At 34.0% G+C, this 12319-nt stretch overlaps 1 protein-coding gene across 2 annotated transcripts in view; it reads right to left on the bottom strand.

The window, feature by feature from the left end:
- Nucleotides 1-12319, bottom strand: part of SH3GLB1 (SH3 domain containing GRB2 like, endophilin B1) — a 43829-nt gene that overhangs the window by 15851 nt on the left and 15659 nt on the right. For both annotated transcript variants that reach the window (XM_088835456.1, XM_055404062.2), the window contains 3 exons: nt 10880-10972; nt 996-1085; nt 516-616 (listed from right to left, as the gene is read on the bottom strand). In XM_088835456.1, coding sequence (XP_088691582.1) covers nt 516-616; nt 996-1085; nt 10880-10972 — 284 coding nt within the window. The remainder of the gene's footprint in view (nt 1-515; nt 617-995; nt 1086-10879; nt 10973-12319) is intronic.

Below are 12319 nucleotides of genomic sequence, written 5' to 3'. Positions count from 1 at the left end.
GTATTCCTCTTAAATTATCTTCTCATCCCTGTTAACATTCTTCTGTGCCAAGAGTTCAAAATATTTTATTTCAGAAGTGTGATAATCACTTTCCTTTAAAAAAAAAATATCTGACTTTAAGTAAGCTGCCGCTGCTACTAAGTCACTTCAGTCGTGTCCGACTCTGTGTGACCCCATAGACGGAAGCCCACTAGGCTCCCCCATCCCTGGGATTCTCCAGGCAAGAACACTGGAGTGGGTTGCCATTTCCTTCTCCAATGTGTGAAAGTGAAAAGTGAAAGTGAAGTCGCTCAGTCGTGTCCGACCCTTAGCGACCCCACGGACTACAGCCTACCAGGCTCCTCCATCCATGGGATTCTCCAAGCAAGAGTACTAGAGTGGCTTGCCACTGCCTTCTCAGTTAAGTAAGCTAAAAGCCTTTAATTCTATTTTCACCTCTATTATTAGTTCAAATGAAAAAAAATGCAAATTTCCTCTTTTATCAGGAGTTTCATGTATGAAAAGGAAATTACCACCTTCCCAGTTGTTTTTGAAGGTCTAACATGTATTGGTAACACTGTGCGTAGTAAGTCATCTGGGCTTCTACAAAGTCATTCAGACAGCGAAGGTGATGGGCCTGTAAAGGAAAGTTACAGTTACTTCTTAGCTCTATAATCTACTTAAAGTGGCAAACGCTAAGGGGAGACAGAGTACAACACTGTATTCAGGGTGAATCATCAGTATCTAGCATTTTACTACAATATGTAATAACAAACTGTTTAGCCAAAAACAAAAAACAAATGGGTTTGATGATGGTGAGAAAACTAGGTGATGAGGTGTAAAAAAAATTTTAAGTATTTCTACATATATCTTGAAAAACGCTACAATTTAAGTCTAAAACGCTACATTTATCTTGATAAATGACTGAAAAGGAAGTTCAGTTTCTACTCTAAGAATTTTCCTAAGACTATCAAAGCCTTTTGTTCCAAATGAATTTCCAAGGAATGAACACTCACGTGTGTACTGCTGATTCCCTCCAGCAGAAGTCTGGTAATCTCTGCCTGACGATCAAATTCACTTTGAGTTATTCTTAATTCCTGTTCAGACTTAAATTGTAACACAGTTTTAGAATCTCATTAGAGGGCTTAGTCCATGCTATGCACATTCATTTAGACAGTTAAAAATCCCCCAAACAAACCCCAAAGTCTGGCAATTTCCTGATTCTACTTTGTACCTAAACTGGTCCTGGTTTCTAGACCTTATTTCTTCTGCATTACTTAATCTAGACAGAACTGATTCTTTACTGGTACTTAACTCAAAAGAATCAATGTCAAAGGTTAATGACATAAACATAAAAGCCTAGGAAAACTATGGGACAGTCAATATACTTTCATACATTTCCTAGTAAAAACTTTGGTAAATTTTAATGTTTTATGAAACCTTAAGATTATCAGTTTACATGTATAAAATATTTCAAAACATTCTGTTATTACTATAGTTACTTTACTTTGAAGTTAAATATAGGTTTCATTCTCAAATGAAAAAACTTCAGAATGAAGTGAGGATTTTAACTTCTTTTGTTTAGTTATCAAGCATATACTTGATTCTAGGGATATAGTTCTAAGGTTCCCTCAAAGGATTCTTTGTCCTACATAAATGTCTTTTACTGTTTTCTTTCCAAACTTTGCACAAAATATGTTTTAAAAAGAAACATTATCTACAAGATATACTAGGATTTTTTTGCAAGTTATGAGTGACCTTTAATCAATGGTGTGCTAGTAACTGGCTCTTTACTGGGGTGGGGGGTGGAAGATGGGGGAGGGAGGGGAGATTCTCTAATGTGCTGAGTTTCAATGGTATAGATACTTCCACTTCCACCACAGCTGTTATCAAGCTACCAAGATGAAGTCAGTGACCTCAGAGCTAGAAACAGATGTGCACAACAGCACACCGTTATCAGCTTTAACTATCCGATATAGGTTTAGTGCTGGAACGAAACAAGTCACTTAAAATAAAATCTAAAAATAGTAAATACTGGTAAAAAAATATCCTCACAAATCTTTAGTCAGAGTTGTCGGTAGTGAGAGTGAAGAGGAAAACATAAAATCTTTAAAGATCATTCAAAATAGCTTATTCCCCATGGGGAATTAGCACTGGTGAGAATATCATTACAATATTTTCTACTACCTCTCCAGGAAAATTGCTTACTCCCCCAACCAAATAATGACAGTATTTCTAAGACTGTAGTAAGTATAAAAACAAGGTGCGAACTCTTTCCCTTTCACACCCTCTCCTTTACCCTCTTTGGTGGCAATAGTTAACCCAGTGAAGCAGTCAACAATGAAGTAGCTGCAAAAGAGATATCAGTTGCTGTAACCATTCTTATCCCATTGCCAAAAGACATGGCAGAGGGGACTAAGACTTGACCACTAGAGGAGACTTATGGAAATAAGCTTGAATTATTCAGTAAGTTGAGTTAAAATTAAATTTACTTGACCAAAACCAGAATACATGGTACTTTGATAACAGGGCTGAAGTAATATGCTTCCAGCATGTAGCATAAAAATGTCACAGGAGAATAAAAAAGTCAATGTTCTTCCTAAAAGAAGTGTTAAGGAAAACCAATTACTTCAGTGCTAAATTTGCACCATTTACTTTTCTACTTGGTCGAGAGGTTTTGACAGATAGAACCAAAGCAAACAAAAAATAAATGCACTTCAGAAATAAATGAGGCTTATTCCACACAGGTTTGACTGTGAAAGTACAATCTGACAGCCTTTAGTAGAAATGGAAGGAAAGTCTACTAAATGGTAATGTTTCTGTACAAGGTATAAGTAAGCAAGCTAGGTAGCAGATTAAAAGTGACTAGGAAGCTTGAATCTGAAATGGAAATAATGTTTTAAAGCTAAAAACATTGAATAAAAAATATAAAATGATCTTAGTAAGGACAAAGAATCAGTCTCCTATGTTTTAACAAAATTTAATTATTTGTGAATAAAGCACCATATTATAAAGCCTAGAAGTCATTTTTCTGTACAATTGAAAATTTATATTTTAGAAAAGGTAAATGACAGAAAGGAAACAAATTGTGTTTCTTGAACAAGTTGCAGTGTATGTTTGGGGTAGTTCAGTCTAACGTCCCAAACCATCTCTACTTCTGACACATGTAATTGATTATAATAATTAGAGAGGTTGAGGTAACTGAAATTAGGTTCAGCACAAATAATTTACTTAGGAAGAAAATAATCCATATTAGAAAGAGACAGAAAAAGGGTTTAGAGAAAGACAATGAGTTGAGAGTTTTTATTCTGTCCTCCAGAGGATCTCATTCTCCAACTTAATTTTATACTTAGGGTAGAGTTCTAGGGAAAAGATCTTCTACTGCTTAGAATTACTGTTACTGGACTTAACTAAAGCATAGCTTGGGTTAGAGAAGCAAGAAGAGTTCTTTTAGAATGTAAATCGGAAATAGGGGAAGAATGTGTTGGTTTGTTAGATCAGGACTGGGTTACTTATTCTAAGCCAGAAATTCTGGTCAAGCTTCCATGCTATGAAATTTGCTATGAAATTTTCTGCTATGAAGATTAACTATGAAATCTTGGTCAGTGTTATGTACTTTTTCTATGGGCTTAAACCTTAATATATTCCAGGAATATAAAGTTTTAAAATTACACACATTTAAATTATAAAAATGACAGAAGTGAGAACAACAATATTTTTGGAAATTCATTTTGAAGTTATTTTAAGCTTTTTAAACATACACAAGCATAATAATGTAAATACTTGTTTCATGAGTTTCTTGATATTATATCAACCATTTCCCAAATTTGTAGAGACTGCAAGATCAAATCTGCAAAAAATTTTTTATGTACCTGTATGCTAACCAAAGTGGAAGAGACCCTTTCTTGACCAAACTACTTTCTCTTCCATGTTATTCTGTCCTCTTTTCATGCTAGAGGTTCAGGAAGAGATCAGAGGCCAGGGTGTAACTATAACTAAGCTGATGAATGGATTCCATGAAAGGGAGTGAGGGCATGGGCGTTAGTCAAGAATTTCACATTGGATTTCCAAGTCATGCTCCATAACCTATGCCTGAAACAAGACTGCATAGTCAGCAATCCTATAAAGTCAGACAGTAAGCTTAAGTTTATAAAACTGTTTAATAGTCAGGGGCCCAATTAACACCTGGGCTCTATCCCCAGGACTGACCTCATCTCAAGGTCAGATTCTAAACATGAGAAGTAAATGAAAAATGCTTCTGAAGACCTCAAATAGCACTTGAAATAAATCTGCACTAGTCATAATTTTATTCCTTAAATTTGTTTATTTGCTTTCCTAACCAAGAGAAGATTAGAAATGGTAGCAGAAGTAGAGAGACGGGTGGTAATGGTAATATGGACAGTGTCTAAAAGTGACAGTCTGACAATCAGGGAGGAGACAACATACTTCGAAAACAAAGAATCCAATTGTTGCACAGTACATAAAGCATGTTCATAGTAATAAGCCTAACTGTAAGCAAAGTTAAATATATATTATCCTGTATTTAATTTTTTATGAATATTTTCAACTAGAATGATAGAAAAATTAGCTTTGGAGCTGGAGAAAACAAGCTTCAGTTACCTTGAAAATTCATTTGTGTGACATGATATATTCACTTCTCTGAAGATACAGACATAGTGTTAACTATAATTCACATAATTATCATATGAATAAACCAAGTATTTAAGAACTATCTTCTGGCAAGGCACTATCAGGATTACATTTAATATAACAGATACCTGATATTTATCAGAGTGTGTACAAACGACATCTCTGAAGCACTGTTCTACTACTCTGTGGAACTACTACGAGCCAAACGGATCTGAGCTTTCCATAACTTTCAGATTTTATAAGACATACTAACAAAGACTGTGATTGGCCCCATAGTTGTTGCCCAATATAGATTTACTGAATGAATGACATTTAAACTCTTGTCTCATAATTCTGTAGTTTAATAATTTACTTACTTTTGTCACTTCCTCTGCCCAAATCTAGCCAGCATTAAAAATTAGAGAAAAATATAGAGCATGAAAGAAAGTTGGAATTTAACATTTTCTACAGCTTAGTATAGAAAAATGTAAATATTTTAATTCACGTGGCATACTTTTTCCAGAGTCACATTAACAGATTAAACAGTAATAGTTAAATCAATAAAGCTTAATATACTGTGAAAGTATGCCTTCGTATGTGTTAATAGTATTGATGTTTGAGTCTTATACTAATTCTAAATTAATAACAGGTTTCCAAAACTGGGAATATTTAACGCCTCTCAGTTCTAGTATTCTCATCAGTAAAATGAGACGTTTAGAGTATATGATTTCTAATTTCTCATTTAGGTTCAAAATCTGCAATTTTAGGAAGTTAAAATAAAGCAAGGATAAATGGACACAAAATGTTGATAGAGCCATGAGGGGAGGCAAAATAAACTTGAGATATGATGAACTTAACGTTACCAGAGTTAAACACATAAGTAGATGACACAAGTAGTAAAACAAATGCCTAATAAATGAAACAAAGTCTTGATAACTGTTTAGCATGACTTAAAATGTTTAAAATGACTTATATACTAAAGTACCAATGAGTGAAACAGTCTCATACTTCTCATTTACCTACATATAAATAGGACAATGGAAATAAATGAATGCATTCTCTTGCTATCTAAAGAAAGCCCTAATTTAGCCAGGGCTTCAATAATTGCAGTAGTTTAAAAAAAACAAATGCATTTTACATACTCTGTATAATAATCTTTTCTATTACATGTTTTTTCCCCTCCTTTTAGTATAGTGCTAATGAAATAAAAGTAGTCAACTGATTTAACAAATAAAAACTGCCAATTATTTACTACTTAACAGTGGATTCCATCTACTTCTATGGCAGTAATACACCCAGGAGTATTATGACAAACACTGTACCTATAAATCTTTACTGGCTAACATTTACGAGTTTTGGGACAATGTTTAGATTTTACTAATTTCTATCTTGCTAAAAAATTAAATATGCTTAATATCTCAAAAATTTCCTCAAATCAAGCTCAATAAAATATACAGGATACTATAGAATAATTCTCATTACTAATTCAAAGCTACCACTATTCAGCCACTCTCCTAAGTGAATTAACACATGGCTCAGTGGTTAAGAATCTTCCTGCATTGCAGGAGCTGCAGGAGACATGTGTTTGATTCCTGGGTCAGAAAGATCCCCTGGAGGAGGAAATGGCAACCCACCACTCCAGTACTCTTGCCTGGAGAATCCCATGGACAGCAGGCTATAGTCCATGGGGTCACGGAGAGTTAGACATGACTGAAGTTACTGAGCTTGCTTGCACAGTCCTCAACACTACAGAAATACCTAAACTACTAGGGTTTGTCTTGGCCTGGAATTACAAAGAAGAAATTAATTCTATGTTGAATTTGGGTGAAAATTAAACATTGAAGGTACTGTGAAGCAAAGTAAATTTGTATACCTTATACTTTTCTCTAAGTAAATTTTGTTAATTTTGTCAGTTAATATCTTTGAATATCTATGTCAGTCAACATAAAAAATTAACATCTTTTATTGTGTATAAAAGGCAATATATATTTATGTATAAATTCAGACTCTAAAATCTGAATTTGGTATACCTGAATTTGTCAACTAGACACATAATTTCTGTTCTTCAAGTTCCAGTATTACTTCAGCTAGCATTCTCTATTTTTTGTTAGATTAATGAATGCATAGCTTCAACTACTTTAGACTTTTACATGTAGATAATAGCAAGAGAAGGCACTTTATTCAAGATGTAGAAAACACAGTAGGCCAACAAACCTTCAGCCATTTTACATGCAGGAGGTTGAGCATGTAAGAGAAATTTACCATAATGTTATCTCCTTCAAGGCGTGCTGAGTTTAGTTGCTTAAGTGCATAGGTAAGAGACAAAGAACACATTATACCAATGAACAAAGTGAAACAAGTTACTTCTGCACAACACACAAACAGGTATTAAGAGCTGATAAAATAGTCTTCTACTTAAAAAAGAATCAAACTAAGTAAGTTTTGTTTTGTCAGTTAATATCTATGTCAATTGACATAAAATGAACATCTTTTATTGTATAATAAACAGTACTATATATTTATGTATAAATTCAGACACTAAAATCTGAGTTTGGTATAGCTAGATTTGGCAATTAGAACACATACTTTCATATTATGATACCTATTCAATTTTTTTCAAAAGATTCAAGTTTCAAAGATAAAAAAGCATGGTTGATGCTTGATTTTAAAATGGAATTATTTGGGGAAGACACATTACTTTAAAAACTGCCACAATCACCTAAAGTGTTTTATCAAATTTTCACCTATGAAAGTCGTTCTGCCTACCCACAATTTCCCTACTCAAAGATCATTTCTATTTTATTAGTGTATGATGCCTTCAACCACGTTCTCTTTCAATCAGCCTCAGCCAGGTCTTGGCATATCCTGAAGAAATATGAAAGGCAAGTCAATCCTTGTATTTTTAATAAACTTTAAATTTTAATATGTGTACATTAAAGTTAAGATTATATGATGGTTCTATAAATTCACTTGGTTTTTAGATTAAAGGCACAGACTGCTGTAGAAATTGTGGAATTGATGCTTTTCAACTGTGGTGTTGGAGAAGACTCTTGAGAGTCCTTAGACTTCAAGGAGATCAAACCAGTCAATCCTAAAGGAAATCAGCCCTGAATGTTCATGGGAAGGACTGATGCTGAAGCTCCACTACTTTGGTCACCTGATGTGAAGAACTGACTCACTGGAAAAGACCCTGATGCTGGGAAAGATTGAAGGCGGGAGGAGAAGGGGATAACAGAGGATGAGATGGTTGGATGGCATCACGGACTTGATGGTCATGAGTTTGAGAAGCTCCGGGAGTTGGTGATGAACAGGGAAGCCTGGTGTGCTGCAGTCCATGGGGTCACAAAGAGTTGGAGACGACTGACCGACTGAAGTGAACTGGACTGCTGTGGAAATGGTTAGATGGACAGAGGGACATATTCGCTATACTAAGTTAGTGATAATGTATTTTCCATAATGTTTGGATACCCAAAAGTAGCAGACGTCTAAACCTCTCAGTATCAGAGAGCTTTGAACCCAGATGATTTTTTTCTTTCCATTAACAACACTCTAAAATGATTTTTTAAAAAGCTTATACAGACTAAGATTAGGTTAATAATGTCAGTGCCTTATAACTTAGATGCAGAAGTTATTTGTTTTAGCTCCTCTTTATACTATTTTCAAAGGTGTACTTTTGTTCACTGTAAAATATTCAGGGAGGCTTTCTCTTTTCTGCTCATTGGTGTATTTTTGAGAAATGTCTTTGATATTGCTTTACCATTCTTTAACATATTAACTAATAAAACAGGTTAGTAAAGTCACAATATTGAATACAGGCATAATATTTTACCTGTAAGGCTAAATCACCAAAAAATTCAATCTACTATGCTAGATTGTAAACTGAGGGAAGCAGAGATTTTGCACTACTTATATACTAACTCCTTTTTAGCAAAGTAACTTGTACAAAATTAGCATTCAGTAAATCTAGAATTTAAAAACAAGTCATAAGAAACTAGGAAACAAATTTTTTAAAAAGTGCTGTTATGCACAGGTCTCAAACCTTACAGAGAAATTGGTCACAAAACAATCTGAGGAAATTTATACAAGGAAGTAAAATCAAAGAAAGTCTGAGGTTAGAGTAACCTCCTCAGCCACCAACTAGGAAGCACAAAATGTCTCGAAGGAAAAGAAAAAAAAAAAAGCAAAACAAACTCCTAGTGGTTTCATTTTTTCTCTATTCTTCAAGTAAAGGGAAGAGAAATACAGGGAAAGGAAAAAAAGATCACAAAATACAGGCACACCTCAAGGCTCTATGTGATAGCAAACTAACAGGACTTTTCCTTTCCAAAGTATTTCAGACTTACTGCTAATAAAGTTTGAAGAAAAGCAAGTTAGTTATCTACAGGGAAACAATACAACTAAAATCAGGAAATTTTTGTCTAGACTAATATTTTTAATATTTAGCTACAGTTAAATTTTGTTTCATGCATTATGTAAATTCTAGAAAAGCTGTGTACAAATGAAATTTTTGAAAAGTCATTTGTATAATCTTATTTTTAAATGTAAATTCTCTGAAAAAACTTTGTTCTCAACAATACAATGCACAGAGATATTATCAACATCTTTTCTGGATATATCAAAAGGAAATATACATTTTAGTAACAGTGGTAAAATAATTTAGAATACTCATAGGACCTTGTGTACTGCTGAAACAATGAACTTTCTGGAACTTTTCCAAGTATAAGGTAGACTACTGTTATCGTGTAATGGTGCTTGTTAAAGAAAGTTTTGTGCTGACATTTGACAGTAGTTATTCCACCATCACGAGGCACATAAAGGCATTTCAAATAAAGATATTCTGTTCAAGCATTTAATTCCAAATAATCCTTATTTAACATTTTTTCTGATTATGACATTAGTATCTTAAAAACCAATTCATATTTTATTATATAAGTTTATTATTAGCAACTTTAGAGATTAATATCCTATTTTAGAGTCTCTTGCCATCTCTGGTATTTAAAGTTCTGATACTGCAAAAAGTTTGTTCAGGGAAGTTAGGCTATTCTTTATGATGAGGTCATGTAAATTCTGAGGTGAACTAGCCAGTGATTTTGAAATTAATGTCTTGTCAAAGAGAGTCCTCCAGCAGTAGCTAATTAAGAATCTTTAAAGGGTAACTGTATAGAAGAAAATAATTTATTTCGCTCATACAAACTGCTGGGGTAAATCTCGTAAGACATCACTCTCCAACACCAAGTTACTAGTTTTAAATTTCATTCTAAACCAAGTCTTTTCCAAAACAAGAGAGCCACAACAGACTTCCACCAGCACCTTGGTAATATGCTCCTAAGGCAGTAGTGACTCTTGATGACAGTAGTGGTGGTGAGTTGGGAACAGAAGGCGGTGGGAATGTCATGTCTCTTAACATAACATATCCCTTTGCTCATTAAGAATGAACTTGTTAGCTTCATCTAATAAATTCAAACTTGTTTATATTGTACTATCCTAAAGGTAGAGCTCTAATTCAAGTCTGATTAATCTCTTTGACCTTTGGAAGAGACATAAACTATATTAAACGAGAGGCTTTATAAATAAAATCTTTAAAGTTTTACATATATATCTACTTATATATCTTCACATATATATAGAAAATCACTGAACTACTTTATTTAACATATATCCATTCAGTCCTAAAAGACCACTCTGAAGTTGGTTTTATGAAAAATATACCAGAACTTATTTATCTAAATGGGATTCCTCTCCTTCAAAACAGCCACCTGGGAGTCCATGCTGCCACTGTCTGAATGTTTTTGGAACTATTCTTGGTGACAATTCCTTCAGTCAGTTTGAATCACATGTGGAAAGGCAGTCATATCTAATTTTTAAGGTATACATAAGCATTCTCAAACTTGACTCATTCTCATTTTAATTACTATTTTTCTCTTTCAAATATAATAAATCTATCTCCAAAAGACTTATTTTCCATTATCATTGAGGTTATTTGCAAAATATGACACAGCTTTTTAGGAGCTCTTATAATTTTTATATTTTTAGCAATAAGTGGATTGCTAAAGTAAGAATACTGACATCTCTTGATATGATTATTGTCACTGATTTGAATGTATTAAGTCCTGAAAAGTTTAAAAAATACAAAAATAATATCCTAAAGTCCTATTCTAGTCTTAATGATAGACTGTAGCTTGCATAATATATAAGTGAAATCTTTTATAACACTTAAAAGTTATTAACCTAAAATTTTTTTATTTAAAAACAAAACAAAAACAGTACTTACTGATGCCCTAGTTTCTGCAGCTTTTGCTTTTTTTAGTCTTGTTTTTGCAGCATCCAAATCCAGTCTTTTATTTTGTAATAGTTTCCTCTCTTTCTATAAATACAGGAAAGAAAATAAAGTCTAATGATCTTAAAAATCCACTAAGAGCACACACATTTAAAGTACTATTCTCCCATTAAACAATCATCTGATGAACAAAGATTTATGATTACAAAATTGGCCATTAAGTGACCTTTCTGGTGTTGGACTCCATTTTCTCACTATCTGCAATCTAAAAACGATAGAGACTTTCTAGATATCTGGGAAAGATGGCAGGTGGTGGTAGAAACAAAGGAATATTAGTTTTAATATTCTGTGATTCTGCTCTTCTTTGAGGAATATTTGGCAATATCTTCTTGGTTATCATAATTTGGGGACGGATGTTACTGGCATCCACTGGGTAGAAGCCAGGGATGCGGCTACATATCTTACAACATAGTAGTTCTTACAACAAAGAATTACTTGAACTAAAATGTTAGTAGTGCTCAGCTTGAGAAATTGTTTCAGCCTGTTACAGATAATCTAGGACGTGCCTAAGGTGAAGAAGGTAGAGGCCCTAGGGCAAGGCTCCCTGCAACCCTGTGCTGTAGCACCAAAGGCAACTCTGCTACTCCAAAAACAGAATTTCAGATTTATTTAGAACGAATCATGAACAAATGTTAGTACAGTATCTTAGAATTCCTCACAGGAATGTCGAGCTTCTTCATAATATACTAGTTTATAAGAATTTACAGTTCGCTTTGTTAATTCTTAGATTCCACATATCAAATTTCATCCTGTTGACAATCTAATATCTTTTCAATCATATTTCATCTTTGTGTTTTTTCCTTTGTCCCAGGCCAAACACTTTTTATACACAGATTCACTGTAAACATACTGAGTTTCTATAATAAGAAATATGAAAATTAAGTTTGAAGTAGTATTTACAATAAAAATCTTAGGGAAAAAAATCCACCTAGGACACCACTCTCCATCATTTAAAACAAAACTAAAAAAATAACAGACTAATAGATTAGGTTTGGGAATTTTTTTTTTCTTATATTTCAGAAATAAAACACACCTGTGTTAAAAGAAGATAATAGACTTCTAGGGATACAAACGGAGAAGGCAATGGCACCCCACTCCAGTACTCTTGCCTGGAAAATCCCATGGATGGAGGAGCCTGGTAGGCTGCAATCCATGGGGTCCCTAAGAGTCGGACACGACTGAGCGACTTCACTTTCACACATTGGAGAAGGAAATGGCAACCCACTCCAGTGTTCTTGCCTGGAGAATCCCAGGGACGGGGGAGCCTGGTGGGCTTGCGTCTATGGGGTCACACAGAGTCGGACACGACTGAAGCAACTTAGCAGCAGCAGCAGCAGGGATACAAAAAGACAGGAAGTCTAATAGCCAGAAATA

Source organism: Moschus berezovskii, chromosome 4 (genome assembly GCF_049115385.1).
Source record: "Moschus berezovskii isolate FMDL1 chromosome 4, NW_MosBer_1.0, whole genome shotgun sequence".
NCBI classification, from domain to species: domain Eukaryota; kingdom Metazoa; phylum Chordata; class Mammalia; order Artiodactyla; family Moschidae; genus Moschus; species Moschus berezovskii.
Note: the sequence above shows the minus strand (reverse complement) of the source record. Positions and strands in the feature narration are given on the sequence as shown.